General features: G+C 43.3%; 1 protein-coding gene across 2 annotated transcripts in view; it reads right to left on the bottom strand.

Moving 5' to 3' along the window:
• RNF32 (ring finger protein 32) overlaps positions 1-23,063 on the bottom strand; it is a 50,604-nt gene that overhangs the window by 20,205 nt on the left and 7,336 nt on the right. For both annotated transcript variants that reach the window (XM_026652158.2, XM_026652159.2), the window contains exons 4-7: positions 6,344-6,486; positions 3,123-3,155; positions 2,509-2,633; positions 2,190-2,298 (exon numbers count right to left, since the gene is read on the bottom strand). In XM_026652158.2, the coding sequence (XP_026507943.1) occupies positions 2,190-2,298; positions 2,509-2,633; positions 3,123-3,155; positions 6,344-6,486 (410 nt within the window). The remainder of the gene's footprint in view (positions 1-2,189; positions 2,299-2,508; positions 2,634-3,122; positions 3,156-6,343; positions 6,487-23,063) is intronic.

Here is a 23,063-nt window from a genome sequence, read left to right as displayed (position 1 = left end):
TCTTTTGAGGAGTACGGGGCCTCTGCTGCAGCAGGTCTTTTTAGAACAGTGTTCTCTCTGAGGAGATTTCATGGATCTCCTAGATGAGGTCTTCCCTGTGTCTCTAATAGGTTTGTGTCTCAAAGCTTGAGAGGGTGAACGAACTGCAGAGGATGATGGGGCACTGAGGTCACTCAGGGTATGTCTACACAGCAAAGAAAAACCCGTGGCTGGCCCATGCCAGCTGACTTGGGCTCGCAGGGCTCGGGCTGTTTCATTGCTGTGTAGACTTTCAGACTTGGGCTGGAGCCTCAGCTTTAGGACCGTCCCACTCTGCAGGTTTTTCTTTGCTGTGTAGACATACCCTTAGAGCCCGCTGTACAAGGATCTGAAGCCGGGCAGAGGCAGTGCTCCATTATTAGAAGATGGAATTTTATTTCTCTCTCTCTCTCCCCCCTCCTAGAGCAACTTTTGAAAGTTGTTCAGAACTTACATTAGCAGGCATGTGTATATCCCCAAGGTGGCATATACAGTGTGAATGGCGATCACTAACTGGGAAGGACTCCCGGCAAATGAGGCAAGGTTTGAAGCTTGTAGATGTAGGCATACCCCAACAAAAACAGGCTTCGCTGAGAACTTCCCTTACTGTCAAGAGGAATTGGGGAGGAGGAGGGGGGAAGAACGTGTGTGTATAGCAGGAGTCAAAAGCCTTGGCTAACTGGGAAAAAAAGAAATGAACACTAAACTAACTAAAGCAATAAAAGGTATAAACCACAAAAGAATAAAACTGACTAAAAAAACCTAGTTAACAAGTAAAATCGCAAGCGAATGCTGAGGATGCTCCTTCTCAGGGCAAGGTGGTTGAGAAGGAACTGAGGGAAATTTGTCCATCACAGTCCAATATACTCTCCGTACGAGGCACGAAGATAGCTAGGGTGTATGCACACGCCAAACGGACACTGATGCCAAAAATTTCCAATCAAAGAAGCATGCACACCATGGAAGCGGAGCCTCCATAGAGACACTACTCGAAGAACTGGCCTCATTTCTACTTCTTGTTCTATAGGGAGAGAGCCCCAAAGTGATTATGTTCTCACTTCTGAGCTGGATTTGGAGGATGTGTAAGAGTGTTCTGGAATTGGATCATCCAGTCCAAGTTTTGGAGTAGTTATGAAAGACCAATGACTAATAACGAAATCTACGATTTATTTCTTTTACTACCGTATCTGCTTAATGTGTACTTCTACAGGAAAAACAGATTCCTGGGATTTATGAAAAAGGGAAAGAAAAATCCAAAACAAAAAGAAAAGAAATACTGTTATTGGCGTAAGCACAGGTTTGGCCAGGGGTGGGCAAACTACGGCCCGGGGGCTGCATCCGCCCTTCAGATGTTTTAATCCGGAGAGCGAGGTCTGGGGCATGCCCTGCTCCGTGTGTGCCATGGCTCCAAGTGGCTCCCAGAAGCAGCAGCATGTTCCCCCTCCAGCTCCTATGCATAGGGGCAGCCAGGAGGCTCCACATGCTGTCCCCGCCCCAAGTGCTGCCCCTGCAGCGGCCGGGAACGACGGCCAATGGAAGCTGCAGGGGCAGCGCATGCGGACGGGGCAGCACGCAGATCCATCTGGCTGCGCCACCACGTAGGAGCCAGAGGGGGGGGACATGCCGCTGCTTCCAGGAGCTGCTTGAGGTAAGGGCCGCCCGGAGCCTGCACCCCAACCCCCTGCCCCAGCCCTGATCCTCCTCCTGCCCTCTGAACCCCTCTGTCCCAGCCTAGAGTACCCTCCTACACCCCAACCCCTCTTTCTCAGCCCCATCCCAGAGCTCGCACCCCCAGCCAGAGCCATCACCATCAGCACCCCTGCCCCAGCCTGGGGCTCCCTCCCGCACCTTGAACTCCTCATTTCTGGCCCCACCCCAGAGCCCGGACCCACAGCCAGAGCCCTCACCCCCTCCTGCTCCCCAACCCCCAATTTTGTGAGCATTCCTCGCCTGCCATACAATTTCCATACCCAGAGGTGGCCCTCAGGACAAAAAGTTTGCCCACCTCTGGGTTAGGCCTTATGTAAAATACAGCCCTAAGCTATATTAGAGTGTTTGTCACTCTTTGCCCCTAGAAAGGGACTGACTGAGGTTTTGAGAATGTTTGATTTAATGGAAGGCTGGGAAAGAATAGAACATTAACTGAGACTGAAGAAACAAATGCAACATACCTTTGCTTCAAAGAATTTTTTTCTTAATTTGCTATCTTGCGGAGGTACTGTTTTTCTCAAATTTTTATACCATTTTCTAACAATATACCCTCTCCAGCAAGCTTGGATTCTGTTGAAAAGAAAATGTCGATGTTCAACAAAATGCAAACATAAATGTAAAGAGAACAAAATAATTACCTGAAACATAACCATTTGAAAATTTTCAAACACTTAAATATTTACTGTGCATCCACCAGTGCTGAATTTTCAGTATGTAACTTGGAGCAATACAGCAAAATAAATGTTCAGCGACAACAGCTCTATTGGAAGTAATCCTTACCTCGTAATACACTTTATTTTAAACAGACGCGCCCCATCATGTATTACTCTGGTCTGATACTGCTTCTTTCTACACAAAGGACAGGTCTTTTTACCTGCAAACTTTTCAAAAGCTTTCAGGCATGCCTAGAAAAATATTATCATTTTAAAATGTAAGTAGTCACTTATAATTTGTAGATGTAATGTTAATTTTTCTTCATAAATAAACCAGATTCACTTTAGATTACACTAAGTGAACATTTTTTGCTCTTTCATGAATTCAAAATAGCATATATTTACAAGAATATACATTTATATCAAACTACTGGAAATAAGAAAATGGATGATAAATCTTTTTAGACTTACATGGAGTCAAATATTATGAATTAAGCTGTCACTTCGATGTACATAATTAGTAATCTGTATACAAACATATGTGGGTTTCCCTTGTATGCAAAATGTAACATTGTAAAACAGGAATAATAATATCTGTAAATTATGTTTCTAACAGTAAATGATATTGAGTCAAAATGCCTTCTTGCAAAACCAGAAATTGTGCTTACAGTAGATTTAGAGTATTTAAATTACAAGAATGCTGTATTGCATGCTTTAATAGTTAAAACAGGGTCTACTCACTCTGTGAAATACATGGGAACATGAAAGCAGCACCTATTGTTCACAGAAAAAAAACAAGAACAGCTTGAAGTTTAAACTAGTTTAAAAGCTGAACACCAAAAATACATGAAGTAAAAGAAAAAATCTGAATGAAGAATGGTTAACAATCCTGCTTGTTGGTAGTACTGCAAAAGACTTCTATTGAAAATGAAGTTTAAATATTTGCAATTTTTATTCTAAAAGGAGAAATATAAATGAACAGCATAAAAAACTGCTGTAGGAAGCAACTAGAAAAATAAAGTACAGCTCAAAGAAACAAAATGGTCATTCACTAGTTTTAAACTGCTTCATATAGAAAAGCCCATAGCAAATGGGGCGAAGGAGGAGCCATAAAATGCCAAATGACAAGAGAAAAATACATTTAAAATAAAAACTGATCCCCCCCCACCCCCCGAAAACAGTTAAATTTCAATAAGTGATATGCAGCACACAAAGTCTTCTCAGAGAAAGTGTGCTCACAAGCTTCATGCAAACTTCACCTTTTTCTGACCCAAACTCCTATCAAATGGTAGTGATCTCTATTCTGACAAAAGGTACAGCATTAGACAAAAAAGGCAGTTGGTCCTTAGTGGAAGGAAAAACTGGGGAAGGAGTGAAACTAGAATAAGGACTGTGCATTACTGAGCTGGCAAACACAAAAGGATTAATGGCTAAACAGCCAGCTAAAGGAAAAGCTTTCAGATACAGTGGCTTTTTTCCCTTGAGGGAGGACATTTAATTAAACATGCAGGACAAAAAGAATTCCAGAGACATTTCCCTTTTTTGTGCCAAATCTAAAGTAACCTTTTCATGAGTGCTGTCTTTTGCTCTCTCTAGTTAAAACTTAGACCTAAAGGGTAGCCAGACTGCCTGAGTTTGGCAGAACAGCCTTGTTCTTCAAGGCCATCCCACCTGTCTTTGTGCAATTTTATACTTTCTTTAAATAGGTAGCATTGTGGTAAAAGGGGAAAAAATAAATAATCCACCTCAAAAACTGAAATTTCAACCCACCCACTGCCCCCACCCCAGTTCAACAAACAAAGCAGAAAAATACCCCAACATGCAGAAACTTACAAGCAACTTTGAATAATGGTTTTCTCCTCCTAATTACATTAACACCTGTCTAAAGAACAGCACTCATCTTTAGCTAGTTACTTGTCCTTTTTGTTTAAGTAATTCTAAAATTATACATGAGGGAATATTAATAAAATGTTTAATGCAATTATGCTTACACTGCACATATTTGATGTATAAAACCATCAAGGTAAAATGCAGACATGCCCTCAGAAATTGTGACTAAATGACCAATTTGTATTGGGGACACACCAGTTTCACTCTGTGGACAAAAATAACTAAAGAACTATTTTTTTAAAACTAGCATCACAAGAAAATAAGAGAAATAAGACTTTTTTTAAAGTAAATTGCACAATCAATAACTACTGTACAATAATAATGATGAACTAAGGTTAAGGCCTTAGCCACTTTGGCTCAAACCCCAAGTGGGCACAGACCTATGGAAGTTTTGCAGGACTAGATATAGAGGTCTATTAGTTTCTCCCCCTAGAGTAATATTTTCAGCAGCTATTAAGCATTCTATACCACATCTCTCTCCAGAGCAGCTTCAGATCTGGCCATATAATGGTTGGACAGGCAATCAGATATTTGAATGACATCTAGGGATTTCACTGAGCATGCTCAATAGAATCCCCTTATCCATATGTGGATATGGAGTTTTCTCCTGACTACCAGATATTTGTTAGCTACAAAACTGTGTTAAAATGGCCTCATCTGAAGCTATTGCTCTTTCCTGTCTGACAGGTCTGTTACTGAGGTTCATCAAGAAGATTTCTAACAATAATTGGCTTCTACCTCTTCTGGTACCAGCAGACAACATAAACTGCCTTAACAAGATGCCCTTCAGAGACTAACACTTTAATTTACAGAAGAGCAAGAAATAGGCCATGCACAGCCTACCTGCTTCAATACAACTTTTTTTACTTTAACACCTAATTGCCTAGACTACTTCCCCCCTACGCTCAAGTAAGTACTGCTGTAAATGCTGAGTAGTTTTCAACTTCCACTGAAGTCAATGGGAGCTGAAGCTGCTCAGTACCTTATGGAGTTGAGGGCTGAATGCAATGATGCCCAGCAGAGTTACTCCAGCCAAGAGAAGAAGAAATCCTCAATTGTGTTGAGACTTTGAGACCAGCTAAAACTGGGAACTAAAGAGTACAGGATGCGACAGCTTAATGTGTATGAATAGTTCAGGATCTGGGAACGCCAGGATCTCTGAGCAGCAGTAGCCTGCACAACCTAGAAAGTCAAGAACGTGGTCTAATGATCCTTTAATTAGGCAATATAATTAACATTCTCTTAGTAAAGGGGAACCAGTGAAAACAATTTTTTATAAAAATTATTTGTCGAGTACGGACAGTGTGTTCAGTGATGCACAGCACATAAAGCAGACATGATTTCTGTCCCGAACAGCTTGCAATCTAAGTATTGGACCCTGCAAACACTTCTGAAGTTCTATTGACTTCAGTGGGACTCCACTTGGTAGTAAGTATTTGCAGAGCCAAGCTGTACGATAACAAAATAGAATTTTCACATCCAGGTCACTAGTTCAAATCCACCGAAGGTCACTACTGACCAAAATTCACTATCTTATAGTTAAGTGTCTCATGAAATGAGTTGTCAGCACTCTTATTTATGGACATAGTTCCACAACAAAAAAACAATCACCACAAATTGTATCCTGACTGACAGTCTGTAGAGGTGTCAGAGGCCTGGATGAAGACTGAACTGTTTTCTGACCTCTAACAGAAAGCTCTCTCTGGATGAGGGTTGTGACACACACTGGGTGCTGCGGGAACTTTTTCACTGCTATCACCTTTGTTGAATTTGTTCTTGCATAGCCTTTAAACTTTAGTTCTGTCAATCCAGTTCATTCCACAAGTACCAAATTCACATAAACTAAAGTAAAATGGAAATACAGCAAATGAATAATTGTAGAAAAATAAGTTACACAACAGGCTCATTAAGTCAGCAAATATCTCAAGTTGGAATCTCTCATTTTTTCCTCTTGTTCCAACTACAATTTTCTAGTATAACCATAACTTTGGAAAATGAATAACTAATAATAAGTGAATAACTGTTTAAAGAATGTTTTTGTGCAGAATACACTCCAAAAGTTATAAATGTACCTGTGGTTGAAGTGCAAATTCTTCCCTACATATTGCACAAGGTTGCACAGAATCTCCCTGTTTTATAGATCTTTGCTTTACTTTATCCCACTCTTCTGCTGTTAGTGGCAAGGAAGGAGGCTCAACTAAGCCCAATTTCTGAGCTACAGTGGGGGGAAAAAAAGACACACATTGATACTTCTACAGGATTAAATTTTTCTTCACATAAACCTCATTGCTATGTATCTATTTAAAAATACTGTATACAAATTCATAACCAAACTACATTCCAACCTATCATGGAGTATTCACTACAGACCTGATTCTGCAATGTGCTAAAAGCACTCAGCTCCCACTCAAACCAATGGTAGTTGGGCATGCTTACCACCAGGCATGAGGTGTTTAGCACCCATCAGAACTGGGCCTTGTTCAATGTATAAGGTTGAAGCAGAAACATGTTTTTTCATTTAAATTGTTTACATTCAGGTAATATGCATTTCCTTATCTGTTAATAGCTACTTAAGGGTTATTAAACTTAAATGCATAGTGCCTCATATAAAAAACACAGTGTACTTTCAAAACCTTCAATACAAAAAATTGTTGGAGTGTTTTTATACACAAGTATATTAACGTATATGGAGATCCAGTTGAGGGGGAGTCAAACATGATGCTTAGTTTACTGGCCTGAGTGACGGGACAATAGGGGTGCAGTCCATAGTGACTGAGAGGAAGGAGGGCTTGCAGAGAAAAGAGTAAGAGCTCTCTTATGGGCATACTGAGCTGAAGCCAATGGCTTGATATCTACAGGGAAATGTCAGGAAGACTGGATGAAATTTTAGTTTGAACAGGAGTGGAGAGCTAGATATGTGAATAGTCAGCACAGAAATGATACCTGAACTCACATTTGCAAATGAGATCACCCAGAGAGGTTGTATAGACAGAAGAGGAGGGGTTGAGTGTGGAGCTACTTGGGACCCATACAGAAAGCTGGAGGTGTCACAAGGAGGAACCTCTGAACAAAATACGAAAAGAGCGATTAAAAACAAGACAAGAATCAGGAGACTTAAGAGTCATGAAAGCCAAAAGAGGGCGAATTTTCGAGAAAAAGGAGCATGGTCTACAGCACTACAGGCAGCTGACAGGTCAAGGAGGATGTGGATGGAGTACTAATTCTAAACTTTGGCCAGGAAGAGATTATTATAGACTTTGGGAACCATTTTAGAAGATGGCAGAAGGCAGACTGGAGAGAATCTGATGGAAATGGAGGAAAGGAACTCCAAATAGCAGATGTAGACAGAACATTCGGTGAGTTTAGAGATGAAGGGAAGATGAGATAGTAGTTGTAGAGGCAGGTGTGGTAAGGCAATATGGGAAAGACTAAAGCATGCTTGTAGTGTGAAAGAAAGGAGCCTGAGGAAAGTGAGAGGCCGAGGAGAGGGGCATGGGGAGTAGGGATATCAAGAAGTTGGGATGAGAGGGCGTCACTGATGCAGGGGAAAGGGTTACAGGAGGGGAGGAAATAGGAAATTTCTCTCTGAAATGGAAGAATAAAAAGAAAGTGGGAGGGAAGACAGGGAGAGAGGAGGCCACACTGGGTATTCTTGACTTTCTCTCTGAAAAAGTCAGTAAGATCCTGTGTGGAGAGGGAACTGGAGGCAGGAGAGAGGGGAAGGTTTGAGGAGAGTCAAAGGGAGGAAAAAGGTGGTTCACCTTAAAACAAGTCTACATGGGCAGCTCAGGATTCCATTCCTACATGGAGGAATCCTTAGACAGTACAAAGCTGGCTTTAGCACCACCCATTTTGGCCCCCATCCAGCCCTGGGACTGGGGGAGGTGGAAAGGTGCAGCTGACGATTCAGCCCATTTGTCTTTATACTAAAGAAAAAGAGCAGAGATGTCTGTTTTTAATGCGTATCAATGAAAAACGTCTTCTGTGATTTTTTTCTGAAATCAAACAAATGAAGTTAAAGTAGTATGGATTGGATGAATGGACTATAAGGTGGATAGAAAGCTGGTTAGATTGTCAGGCTCAACGGGTAGTGATCAACAGCTCGATGTCTAGTTGGCAGCCGGTATCAAGCGGAGTGCCCTGGGGTCGATCCTGGGGCCGGTTTTGTTCAACATCTTTATTAATGATCTGGATGATGGGATGAATTGCACCCTCAGCAAGTTTGCAGATGACACTAAACTGGGGGGAGAGGTAGATATGCTGGAGGGTATGGATAGGGTCCAGAGCGACCTAGACCAGTGCTTCTCAAAGTTGGGCCGCCGCTTATTCAGGGAAAGCCCCTGGCAGTCCGGGCCGATTTGTTTACCTGCTGCGTCCGCAGGTTCGGCCGATCGCGGCTCCCACTGGCCGCGGTTTGGCGCTCCAGGCCAATGGGGGCTGAGGGAAACGGCGCGGGCCGAGGGATGTGCTGGCTGCCCTTCCCGCAGCCCCCATTGGCCTGGAGCGGCGAACCGCGGCCAGTGGGAGCCGCAATCGGCCGAACCTGCGGATGCGGCAGGTAAACAAACTGGCCCGGACTGCCAGGGGCTTTCCCTGAACAAGCTGCGGACCGGCTTTGAGAAGCACTGACCTAGACAAATTGGAGGATTGGGCCAAAAGAAATCTGATGAGGTTCAACAAGGACAAGTGCAGAGTCCTGCACTTAGAAGGAAGAATCCCATGCACCACTACAGGCTGGGGACCAACTGGCTAAGCGCAATTCTGCAGAAAAGGACCTGGGAATTACAGTGGACGAGAAGCTGATATGAGTCAGCGGTGTGCCCTTGTTGCAGATTGAAGGAAGTGATTCTTCCACTCTATTCGGCACTGGTGAGGCCACACCTGGAGTATTGTGTCCAGTTTTGGTCCCCCCACTACAGAAGGGACGTGGACAAATTGGAGAGAGTCCAGCAGAGGGCAATGAAAATGATTAGGGGGCTGGGGCACATGACTTACGAGGAGAGGCTGAGGGAACTGGGGTTATTTAGTCTGCAGAAGAGAAGAGTGAGGGGGGATTTGATAGCAGCCTTCAACTACCTGAAGGGGGGTTCCAAAGAGGATGGAGCTAGGCTGTTCTCAGTGGCGGCAGATGACAGAACAAGAAGCAATGGTCTCAAGTTGCAGTGGGGGAGAGGTCTAGGTTGGATATTAGGAAACACTATTTCACTAGGAGGGTGGTGAAGCACTGGAATAGGTTACCTAGGGAGGTGGTGGAATCTCCATCCTTAGAAGTTTTTAAGGCCCGGCTTGACAAAGCCCTGGCTGGGATGATTTAGTTGGTGCTGGTCTTGCTTTGAGCAGGGGATTGGACTAGATGACCTCCTGAGGTCTCTTCCAACCCTAATATTTTATGATTCTATTCTAAGGCTTAAAGAAATTACAAGACAATATAATGAAAAAAAATTAATTTAAGGGCTAATTTCTTTTTTCTTAGGTGGCATACCCTGCAATTCTTCTCTGAAAGGTTGGATCCCATTGAATAGTTACGGGGTGGACTAGAGCTGGGGATCATATGATAAAGTGCTAAAATGACTCACTCATGCCATGTAGTCAGAGGAAAACCTCCAAAGCTGAAAAATTAGGTTCACAGACACCTGTAGAGAAATGCATATAGTTCTGGGATAACACTCAAACAAACACCATTACACTTTTAATCAAATATAAAACTTTCCCTTTTAAACAAATACATATTTTAAAAATGTCTCTTAAGACACGGTGGGTCAGATTTCTTAGCATGCCATTTAGGAGAGAAGAATTTAACAGGTAAGCTGTACTTTTCTCAGTCAAATGACATGTCCAGCTATCCTTCATTGATATGGTTAGTGGAGACAGCCATGCATCGGCAGGAATAGGGATCAAAAATAAAAGTTTTAACCAGATAGAGTAGAAATAACTTTCTGCAGGTCCATAATCACATTATTTTATTTGTATTTGGCTCCCACAGCATGTTAGATAAACCATGCCTTGTGCCAAATGAAAAGCCAACTTGTAGTGCTTGCTAAATATATGTGGACTTGGCTATATGGATGCCTTGCAAATTTGTTCAGGTTTTCTCATTCCTGGTATAAACTGTGACTCTGAGTACAGATTTCACGAACACACCTTATAATCTTTGACAATGCAGCCCTTAATCCATCTCAATTAGGCGAATTTTGAGGTATTTTTACCTCTGCATCTTCAGTGAAAGGGGACAGTACAGTAGACTTTTTAATTTATTTTCAGCAATATCCGACCAGCCCCTATTGCCGCAATAACAGAATACCTCACAATCGTCAATGTATTTATCCTCATCGCCCTTAAGAAGTAGGAGGGTACTACAGCCTCGTTTTCCAGAAAGGGCACTCAGGCATAGAGAGACTGACTTCTCGAAGGTCATAAAAGAAGTCAGTGGCAGAGCAGGGAACTGAACCAGCATCCTAAACTAGCACCCTCACCACTGGGTCATCCTTCGCCATACGGTACAAGAGATTGGGACAGAAATATTAGTGCCAGTTCTCATGGTGTACAAACAAAGTAGTTTGATCTGTGAGTGAAATGAGGCATAGTTCTGAGAACTGCCTTTTCTGGGCAAAATAAGCAGTATTCTGTCATAGGGAGAACTCCTGACTCTGATATCCTGAGGGCAGAAATGATTTTACTAGGAAGTAGGGCTGTCAAGCGATTAAAAAAATTAATCGTGATTAATCGCACTGTTAAACAATAAGAGAATAGCATTTATTTAAATATTTTTGGATGTTTTCTACATTTTCAAATATATTGATTTCAATTACAACACAGAAAAAGTGTACAATGCTCACTTTATATTTATTTTTGATTACAAGTATTTGCACTATAAAAAACAAAAGAAATAGTATTCTTCAGTTCACCTAATACAAGTAAGGTAGTGCAATCTCTTTATCATGGAAGTTGAACTTACAAATGTAGAATTATGTAAAAAAACCCTGCATTCAAAAATAAAACAATGTAAAATTTTAGAGTCTGCAAGTCCGCTCAGTCCTACTTCTTGTTCAACCAATCACTCAGGTAAACAAACGTGTTTGTATTTGCAGGAGATAATGCTGCCCGCTTCTTGTTTACAATGTCACCTGAAAGTGAGAACAGGTGTTCTCATGGCACTGCTGTAGCCGGCGTCGCAAGATATTTCCATGCCAGATGTGCTAAAGATTCATATGTCCCTTCATGCTTCAACCACCATTCCAGGGGACTTGTGTCCATGCTGATGACGAGTTCTGCTTGATAATAATCCAAAGCAGTGTGGACCGATGCATGTTCATTTTTATTATCTGAGTCAGATGCCACAAACAGAAGGTTGATTCTCTTTTTTTTTGGCGGTTCGGGTTCTGTAGTTTCTGCATCGGAGTGTTGCTCTTTTAAGACTTCTGAAAATATGTTCCACATCTCGTCCCTCTCAGATTTTGGAAGCCACTTCAGATTCTTAAGCCTTGGGTCGAGTGCTGTAGCTATCTTTAGAAATCTCACACTGGTACCTTCTTAACATTTTGTCAAATCTCCAGTGAAAGTGTTCTTAAAATGAACAACATGTGCTGGGTCATAATCTGAGACTCCTATAACAAGAAATATATGGCAGAATGCGGGTAAAATAGAGCAGGGGACATACAATTCTCCTCCAAGCAGTTCAGTCACAAATTTAATTAACATATTTTTTTAATGAGCGTCATCAGCATGGGAGCATGTCCTCTGGAATGGTGGCTGAAGTATGAAGGGGCACATGAATGTTTAGCATATCTGGCACGTAAATATCTTGCAATACCGGCTACAAAAGTGCCATGCAAATGCCTGTTCTCACTTTCTGGTGACATTGTAAATAAGAAGTGGGCAGCGTTATCTTCTGTAAATGTAAACAAACTTATTTCTCTTAGCAATTGGCTGAACAAGAAGTAGGACTGAGTGGACTTGTAGGTTCTGAAGTTTTACAGTGTTTTGTTTTTGAGGGCAGTTATGCAACAACAAAAAATCTACATTTGTAAGTTGCACTTTCACAGCAAAGAGATTGCACTACAGTACTTGTATGAGGTCAATTGAAAAATACTATTTCTTTTATCATTTTTACAGTGCAAATATTTGTAATCAAAAATATATATACTTTGATTTCAATTACAACACAGCCTAGAATATATTTGAAAACGTAGAAAAAATCCAAAATATTTAATAAATTTCAATTGGTATTCTATTGTTTAACAGTGCGATTAAACCTGCGATTAATCGCACTGTTTTTTTTTCATTAATCGCATGAGTTAACTGTAATTAATCGATAGCCCTACTAGGAAGGCAATTTTAACTGAAAGGAAGAAGAGACATACCTCCCTAAAGTGCTCAAAAGGGCAACTTGTTAAGGCTTTCACAGTTATTACATTTCCAGGTAGGGGAAGTGTGCATCATGGAAGGGTTGATAATCTTTGCTGCATTGATGAACCTCCTCATGTGGATGAAAATCTAATTTTGTCTAATTTCTGGAATCTAGATTATCTAGTGATGCAGTTTGGACCTTGAGAGTACTACCATTTAAAATGCATTCCAATTCCTCTTGAAGGAATAACAGAATGCTGGAAATCTCACATTTGGGTGAATTTATGTTCTTGTATTTAGCAGTGGCTGAATTTTGATCAAAACCTGTCATAACCCTTAGATGTAGAGTCTTTTCTAGAAGCTGAGCGAGTAGCAATAACTTGTTCTAAGTAATCTTTTCTTCTGCATCTCCCTTTCAAAACTCATGCCATCAGACTTGTGTATCCAAGCCCATCAGCCTAATTTGTCCTGGAGAGAGAGAAGTTCCTTACACACCAGCAGAAGAATCGGGTTTCTAGCATTGCCACCAAGTACCAGTGCATTTGAGACCTTTTTGAGGCTGTGTTATGATGTTTCTTTCACTCTGATTTTTCTGGGTTATCTTATCTAAAAGAGGAATTAAGGTAGAAGACATACAAGATGCTCTTTAGTCAGTCCTGAGATGGATTCTACTGCTATTGCTTTTGTTTCCATTCCTTTGAAGTACCATTTTGTCTTGACAATCCTTGGAAGTCTTGTGAATGTCCTAGGTTGGCTTTGGTCTGGTTCAAGATCTCAGGAAGGTAGTGGAGGAATTCCAAAGGGACACTCCATTCCCTTTGGATCATCTGTCTTTGGTTGAGCTAGTCCATTTTTGTAGCTTTTCAGGTGTGTACAACTTTGATTTCACATTTTGTTCAGCCCTTTAGAACAATTATATGGCTTTGTGATGCAGACTGTGGCACACCCTGCATGTAGAACCACAGCCTGACCTTATTAGAGAGATTTTTCCTTGACTGTGAGCTTGCAGTGATAAGATTAGATGAACTACTTTTAGCTCCAGAAAGCTGATATGGTCATGTTCTTCCTCCTGTGACCAGTGTCTTTGTAATGACTCCTGATTCCAGTGGGGACTCCCAGCATCTTTGCAACGACTCCTGGCAGGCTGATATCCCTTGTCAATGAGAGTGCCTTGCATGATTATTTCCCTGAATGATCACCAAAGTATCCACAGGCTTACTGATACAGAGAGTTTGGTAAATCTTTAGAGGTCTTGCTGCGTGTATGGTTCCAGATCCTGAACATGAATTTTTGAAGTAGTTATATGTAATAATTTGAGTTATTGGACTTGACTGTGCACAATACCATCATTCCTACAATTATCAAGCAGAGATCCTAAGATTACACTACGAGGCTTGAAATGAGCAAGCGGTTGTGATAATCTTTCCTTTCACAGTGTGGTTCTCCTTAAAACATCTTTCACAGAGGCTTTCTAAAAATATTTATTGATAAATATCCATCCACAAAGTGTAACATCCTCCTATCTGTGTGAACCTTTATGTACACTTCATAATTCTGCCTGTCCAGTATGTTTTAGTTACTATCAGTGCACAGAGTCAGCTGGAATGTGCAGCAATTAGCTGTGGACAATGGCAAATGGAATACATAACTTAGTTGAACCCACCATCTTGAGCTCTGCCAGTAGATTATATGTGAGGAAGACTTCTTTACTTCTGACCCAAGGACAGCTATGATTTGAATTGTTAAAGAAGTTTTTATCCAGGAATTCCAGTCCTTGTGAAGAGAGGGAAGAGTTTCACAGAGCTTAAAAGATGTCTTCAAAAGCTGAGTCTGGCTTTATAGTTTATCTCAGTTATGAGTTTATTTGCAAACTTTTATTCATGAGGCACACAGGTTTACTAAAAAAACATGATTATTTTGTAGATAGTAAAAACATTTCAATATACTTAAAATAAACATAATGTATAAGGTTAATGGTCTTCTTACTATAGTTTATACTCTAACTATAGATTTCCATCACATCACACACAAACTTCTCGTTACTTTGAAAATAACAGCTTCTTGATCAAGCAGTTAAGCCAAGAATCTATCAGTGTTGTTAAGCAATCTTATATGCTGCATTACCAACCTAAAATAGGGGCAAAGAAAACTTTAACCAATGATGCAGGCAGGTTCTCTTGGCAGGCATATACAGTTCCTAGTGCATACTTTTTTTTCACAGGCTCAGGAGATCCTCAGCACTGTCTCTGGGCAGCTTTGATACCCAGACACTAATCCAGCCCCTATCAACAGATCCTGGAGCTCATAGTTCTGGGTGCTTGGAAGTGCATCCCGAATCCAGGACTAGAGGCAAAGCTAAAGTGTATGAAATTAAAGTATTATATCTAGTAGTGCAAAATATTCTCTTCACTGATGAAAAATGCACTCTCCCATCAACTTCACTGTAGTAAAATGCATTCCTCTATCAGCTTCATCGTTGTTGAAGTAAAATTTGGGCTTTAAAAGAGAGAGGAGAGATCCTGTAGAAACAATTATGACGGACATCTTCAGAAATCTGCAAATTAATTCAATTTTAAATAGCCCACGTGGTAGTCCAAGTCATGAGAAAAGTTTTGTTGTTGTTTATTATCTGTATTGCAGTAGTATCTAAAGGCCCCAATCATAGATCAAAATCCCAATTTACTAGGTGCTGTTCAAACACGTAACAGTGAGACAGTCACTGCCCCACAGAGCTTACAATTTAAGTATAAGACAAGAAACAACATGTGGATACACAGACACTGGGAGCACAAGATCACAATGAAGCAAATTTGGTCAGCATGAAAAGCAGTGGTCATAGCACATCTAAATAACCATACATTTTTTGTAGACATCATGACAGAGAAGAATTTTAACGAGCCATCTGATGAAGGGCAATGAGGTGGCTATGTGGATTTTTACTGTGAGCTCCTGCTATGCATGAGGGGTGATATGAGAGTTAAGCACAAAGGTGCTTGTCGGAAATTTTCCCAAATCGGTGGCAAAGGCTGGCAACAATGGCAGAGTGGAGGCAGGCATGGATGTCTCAATAGAGAATAGGTGATAATAGGTAGGACAGGGATAGGACAGAACAGCCTTTAAACCAAAGATGAGTCATTTGTTACAATGCAGTAGAGAAGGGAGAGAAAGTGGTGGGACACACACAGAGGGGTGATAGGATCAAAGCGACTAGCCAGGAAAATGATCTTTGCAGCAGCATTTTGAATGAATACAAGTGGGGCATGATTGCATTTGTCAAGGCCCTAGGGATGGAGGTTGGAGTCGTCAAGATGCAAGAATATTCATGTTTACCCACCGAAAGTTTAAATGACAAATCCATTTCGCATTAACTTGATGTTTCTGCTAAAATGATCAACAAGTGAGACAATTATAAATATTGACATTTAAATTGCTTTAAAGTTAATGTCCCTGCTGAGGTGAGTGGGGCAATACAGACCTGAGCTATTGTTTGACTTGTCTGCAGACTTAGGAAGAGAACATTGCATCACTTCACATTTTCAGGTTGTCTTCACAACAATAAGACTTGGAAATGTAATTATTACAATGAAATATTGTATGAGGATACAATTATTGTGACATGGGAAAAAGTTATGGCAAAAATGTAAACAGTTTATTGTGTAAAGATATACTGAAGATTACATGAAGATGTTTAAATATAAAAGTTTTAAATTTATTTTTTTTCAATTTTAAATTACAAAAATGAGTACTTTATAAAAAAATTTAAAATGAGTAATTTAAATGTTTTCTGTCTTTCAATAAATTCCTTGGAATCACTTGCACACAAAAAATCTATACTGGACCCTTTAGTTAGTGCTATGAGTTGGGAAGGAAATATTTTGTCTTTCTTATAAAAAACCAAATGAATACATTCACACTTTAACTGATTTTTTTCAACTAAGCCTTCAGCTTCCATAATGACTCTCACCATTTATATGAGGCAAATAAATATAAAACCCAAATAAATAAATAAAGTCCTTTTAACTGATGTGGAACCATAACCATGTGAACATATTAACACTACCCTTGTTTCCCTACTCCCTTTTGTCCTATTTGTTACTCATTTATTGAGTCTAGTACACCATAGGAGGAAGGAGAACAGCCTGCTCTGCAGAGAAGAGACTGGCTCCTGGCCATCTCAGCCAGTAGACCTAGCTCCACCCTCTAGATCCCCCATCCATCCCTGTACCGGCAACAGAAAGTGAGGAGGAGCCATTGGTCCCCAAGCCTGAGAGGCTCAGAGCCACCACAACCAAGAGGAAGAGGTGTAGAGTACTGGTGGTTGGGAACTCCCTTCTGAAGGAGATGGGAGGATAGAATTAGAATTCAAAACAATCTTGACAAACTAGAGAATTGGTAGGAAATTAACAAGATGAAATTCAGTTAAGACAGGTGCAAAGTACTGCACTAAAGAGAGAAAAATCAAATGCACAATTACAAAATGGGGAATAACTGGCTAGGCAGTATTACTGCTGAAAAGGATCAGGGGATTAGTGTCCAATTCTGAGCATCACACTAGGAAAGATGTGGACAAATTGGAGAGAGTCCAGGGGAAAGCAACAAAAATGATAAAAAGCACAGAAAAGTTGACTTCTGAGAATAAGTTTAAAAAAATGGGCATGTTTAGTCTTGAAAAAAGAAGACTGCAGGGAACTGATGAATCTTCAAATATGTTAAAGGCTGTTATAAAGAGGATGGCAATCAATGGTTCTCCATGTCCACTGAAGGTAGCACAAGAAGTAACGGGCTTAAACTACAGAAAGGGAGATTTAGGTTAGATATTAGGAACAACTTTCTAACTATAAGGGTAGTTAAGCTCTGGAATAAGTTTCGCAGGGAGGTTTTTAAGAACAGATTGGACAAACACCTGTCAGAGATGGTCTAGGTTTAGCTGGTCCTGCCTTAGTGCAAGGGGCTGAACTGAATGATTTCTCAAGGTCCCTTCCAGCTCTACATTTCTACTATTCTATGAAATTAGGGCCTGACCTTGCAACTGATTCCATACAGGCAGACCATTGTGCCGGTACGGAGTCCCATTGATTTTGTGTCGTTCTCTTTGAAGAATCAGGGCCTTGAATTGTAAATTCTTTAAAGTACGGGCATGTGTGTCTGCACAGCAGCTACCCCAATGGCAATGTGATCTTCACTGGGGCCCTTGGGCATTTCCACAAAAAGAGAGTAAATCATAATGAGCAGTATTTATCTCACTATACTGTAAGATCTTGATGGGGAAGGTCTGTGTCTTTTTTAAAAAGTCTAGTCAAGAGGTTTTGGGGGGAGGGGGAAGCATAGGCCCCGGGGGTGCTCAGCCCCCCCCACTCCACCCCAGGTCCCACCCCCACCCGCCTCCTACCCCCAAAGCCCCCACGCTATCCTGCGTCTTCCCACCCCCGCTCTGCCCCAGGCTCCGCCCATGCCCCACCCTTTCTCCCAAGTCTCCACCTCTGTCCTGCCTCTTCCCACCCAGTTTTGCCCTCTCCCCTGAGCATGCCCCATTCACACCCCTCCCCCTTCCTCCCAGAGCCTCCTGCACACCACGAAACAGCTGACTGCAGTGGGCAGTAGGCGCTGGGAGGGAGTGGGGGAGCTGGCAGCCAGTGGGTGTTAAGCACCTGCTAATTTTTTTCATGGGTGCTCCAGCCCTTGAGCGCCCACGATGTCGGCGTCTATGGGGGGAAAGAGAGGGAAACCAAAAGAAATGTTTCATGGTAAGAATGCTGTAGAATCCTTTAGCAAGGGGATCTCTGAAACTAATGGTTGAGAAAGACATCATGGCTGTTAGTCTGCTAATATACTTGCTGCATTTTTATAGCAATGTTTATTGCCACTGTAAATTGTATTATAATAAAAAAATATTTCTTCTTTGAGTGCTTGCTCATGTCCATTACAATGTAGGTTTGTGCTTGCCCTGAACACCACCACCGGAAAAGTTTTTCTCTCAGTGATATTTGTCAGGTTGGCTCTGGTGCTCCCTGAAGTTGTGTCCTCACAGTGCTGGTATATAGGGCTCCACCCCGACCTCAGTTCCTTCTTACCACCCATGACGGTCGCTGGAACTGCTGCTCTTCCTTGCATTTTCCTGCAAGTATCTCTCTCAGTGGACTTTGTTGACTATCTGTAAATAGTTCTTCTCTTCGAGTTTGTTAGTTAGTTAGTATAGTTGGTAGTGGACTCCATTTAGCAGGGATAGAACTTCCATCGTGCTGGGGTATGTCTCGGTCCCCAGGATTCAAGCAGTGTGTGTCATGCCATCAGCCAATACTGGTTAGTCACCCACATTCCAGCTGCCTCAAGCATCTGGGGGAGGCCCACATGCAGGAGTGTTGCAGGATTTGCAAGGGCTTCAGGCCCAGAATTAAGGAGGACAGGGACACCAGACTCAAGTACCTCCTTATGGAGGCAGCGCTTCTGAGCTGAGTCACATTGACTCGGCACCAAGTACTTCGGCTTCAGTGAGAAGTGCCCCAGAGTCTGTAAAGGAGGTGCAGCGCCGTTCCACTTCTCTGGAACCAAGAAAAGACTCTGTGTCTATGGCCTGGCACCGACACTCATCCTCAATGCCGAGGACATTGGGATTCTCAGCACCGCTCTCTATTGCCGGTGCCAAGAAAGAAGCAGAGAAAAACTGATCAGAGGAGATCCCCAACCCCAAGGTCTGCAGGGCAAAGAGATACTGACAGAGTGTGATCTGTGTTGGGCCACTCGGAAATGCCAGCGGTGCACACGGTACCGTTGACTCGGGCCCCGGTAAGGGTGCCGTTGGACTTTCCACCAAGGAAGAGCCACCAGAGTTTGACAGCCCTGGTGCTTCCGTCCATGCCGGAGGCATTAGAGGCAGCGAGGGAGTTGCTGTCACTCCTGGTACCGCCATCCCTTGCCACTCAGGAGCTGACTGCGGCAGCACCGGAGGCGAGGACCTTTACATCACCAAGACCCCAGGTGCCGTCAAAAGGTGCAGTGTCCATCTCCTTCCTCCCGGCACCATTCACTGACACCAATTGGCATCGCCTCACCCTGGTCGCTGAGAAGTGACTCCTCGGAGTCGGATTCTGAGGTGGAGTCATATGTCTCCTACAGGAGCAGGCACCACTCCAGCCAACAATACCCAATGACTGAGATGAGCCAGGGCATTTCACCAATGACCTGGTCACCAGCGCAGTGGCAAATGCCACTACAGTGGCCATTTTGGAATCCCTGGATTTTTCAGCCAGTCCAGGGTCCACAGTCCAGGAGGTCCTACTCCATTGCATTGGGGTTGAGAGCTCCCCCACCACCTCCTTTGGAGCAGGGACTAGGCCTCAGTGCCAAGCCCAGTACTGAACTGCAAGACCCAGCCCCATGGGACCCATCTGGCGCAGAGGGCAAGGAACAAGGCTCCATGCCCCATTCCTCTTCCTCCTCTCCCAAAGAGAAGGTGGCCGGAACAAGTATAGAGTCTTCCCCAGGACAACTATAGGGCGCACTAGGAGCTCATCAGGAGGGTAGCCCAGAACCTGGGTATCCAGGTCAAGGAGATCTCTGAATCATCCCACGCCCAGGTGGACATTTTAGCAGCTTCAGGGCTATTGCGGATGGCTCTGCCTTTGAACAATGCTTAAGGGCGGGAGCAGTGGAAAAGGTTCCACCGGAGTGAAGGGATTGGGGGTCCTAATCAGACCGATCTTGGACCTAGGAAACCTCAACAGATTCATGAAGAAACTGACATTCCACATGGTCTCCATTATCCCTTCTCTGGATCTAGAGGACTGGTACACTGCCCTCAACTTGAAGGATGCATATTTTTATATTGTGAAATTTCAGAGACACAAAAGGTTCCTATGATTTGTTGTGAACCACATACACTATCAATTTACTGTGCTCCCATTCAGCCTGTCAGTAGCCCCTCAAGTGTTCACAAAGTGCCTGGCAGTCATCGCAGCCTTCCTGAGGAGAAAAGGGGTTCAGGTCTACCCCTACCTCGACAACTGGCTGATCAAAAGTCGATCCAAGGCCCAGATGGAGGCAGATGCGGAGATAATACAGTCAACCTTCCAGGACCTGGAGCAGTTGATAAATATGCAGAAATCTACCTTTTCCCCAGTTCAAAGGATAGAATTGGAACAGTCCTCAACTCGACCTAGTCCAGAGCCTTTCTCCCAGAAAACTTGTTCAGAGCACTTGGGGCACTCAGAGAGAGCCTGAGGAATCACCCCATCAAGAAACTGCTTAAAGCTCGTAGGGCATATAGCATCATGCACCTATGTGATATAACATGCGAGACTACGGCTCAGATCTCTCCAGCCTTGGCTGGCGTCAACATATGCACTGGGCTGACACCATTTCGACAGGGTGGTATCGCTTCCTCTGTCCGTGATTGCAACCCTTCTTTGGTGGGTGGACCTGCAGACAGTATGTGCAGGAATCCCATTCTCAAGGCCCCAGTCGTCAATGTCTCTCATTACAGCAATGGGATGGGGGGGTCATTTGGGGACCCACAGAACTCAGGGCCTCTGGTCCCCGAAGGAGCTCTCGTTACACATCAATGTGAGGGAACTGAGGGCAGTGCACCTAGCCTGCCAGGTGTTCCAAACCCACTTGGAGGGCAACAGGCATGTCAGTCCTTACAGACAACATGACAGCAGGGCAGAGCACAATCCTCTCCCCTATGCCAGGAAGCTCTTCAACTGTGGGAATTCAGCATAGCCCACTCAATTCACCTTGAAGCTTCCTACTTTCCAGGCTCACAGAACGAGTTAGTGGATCACCTCAGCAGATCCTTTCCCAACCATCACGAATGGTCCATTCGCCCAGACATTGTGAGCACCATTTCCCAGAGGTGGGGAACTCCCCAGGTAGACCTGTTTGCGACAAAACACTACAAGGAGTGTCTTCAGTTCTGCTCCTTCCTAGCCACAGCCTGGGCTCACTCGCAGACACCTTTCTCCTCCCTTGGATGGACCATCTCTTGTATGCGTTCCCTCCCATGCCTCGTATGCATTCCCTCCCATGCCTCTCATACAGAGTTCTGCTGAAGGTCAGAAGGGACAGGACGTGTCTTATCCTGATAACCCCAGCCTGGCCATGTCAGCACTGATTCACCACCCTCCTAGATCTCTTGGTGGACACGCCAATCAGCCTGCCCCCATTCCTGGGCCTGATCTTTTAGGACCACAGCCGTCTATGTAATCTGAACCTCGAGTCTGGAAGCTCCATGGCTGAATCCTGCAGAACTGGCATACTCTGGGCCTGTTTGCAAGGTGCTTTTTGGGAGCAGGAAACTCTCCACTAGAACCACTTACCTGGCAAAGTGGAAGAGATTCTCGATCTGTTCAGTGCAAAAGGGGTTTTGCCTGCTCAGTCAACACTGCCTTTCATTACAGATGATCTACTCCACTTGAAACAGCAAGGCCTAACAGTATAATCTATTAGGGTCCATCTAGCTGCAATCTCGGCCTTTCACCCATGGGTGAATGGGCAGTTAGTTTTCTCAAACTCTATCTGTGGTCGTTTTCTTAAGGGATTGGAGTGGCTATACCCCCAGGTACACCAGCCACTCCCTCCCCGGACCTCAACTTGGTGCTGGAGAATCTAACAGGACCCCATTTGAACCGCTGGCAACGTTCTCTCTGCTCTACCTGTCCTGAAAGGTGGCCTTCCTGGTCGCAATTACTTCTGCCAGAAGGGTCTGAGAGATCAGAGCTCTTACTTCAGAACCACCATACACAGTCATCTTCAAGATCAAAGTTCAGCTGCGGCCACACCCGGACTTCCTGCCAAAGGTGGTCTCACAATTCCATAGTAACCAGGATATTTTCCTACCTGTCTTCTATCCGAAGCCACATACTAACAGGGAGGAACAGAGACTCCAGCTAGGTGTTATGTGTACACTAACCTTTTCCATAAAAAGGACTAAACCTTTTCAGAATTCCGCTCAGCTTTTCATAGCCATTGCAGACAGAATGAAAGGCCGCCTAGTCTCAGACCAGAGAATTTCATTGTGGATCACTGTATCTTAACATGCTATGATCTAGCAAAGGTCCCAGCTCCTCCACTGACAGCCTATTCTACAAGAGCTCAATCATCGGCGGCAATGTTCATGGCGCAAGTCCCGGTTCAGGACATTTATAGAACGGCAACATGGTCGTCAGTTCACCCTTTCACATCCCACTATGTCATCACCCAGCAAGCTAGAGATGATGCGGGTTTCGGCCACGCGGTGTTACAATCAGTGTGCCAATTAACTCTGAATCCTCCACCTGCGCAACTGCTTGGGAGTAACCTACATTGGAATGGACATGAGGAAAGCACTCTAAGAAGAAAAAACAATTACTAACTTTCCGTAACTGTTATTCTTCGAGATGTGTTGCTCACGTCCATTCCACCCCCTGCCCGCTCCGCCTGCCCCTCTGTCCAAGTTAGCCAGCAAAAAGG

Source organism: Terrapene carolina, unplaced genomic scaffold, assembly GCF_002925995.2.
Source record: "Terrapene carolina triunguis isolate 2854851 unplaced genomic scaffold, T_m_triunguis-2.0 Scaffold111, whole genome shotgun sequence".
Lineage (NCBI taxonomy): Eukaryota > Metazoa > Chordata > Testudines > Emydidae > Terrapene > Terrapene triunguis.
Note: the sequence above shows the minus strand (reverse complement) of the source record. Positions and strands in the feature narration are given on the sequence as shown.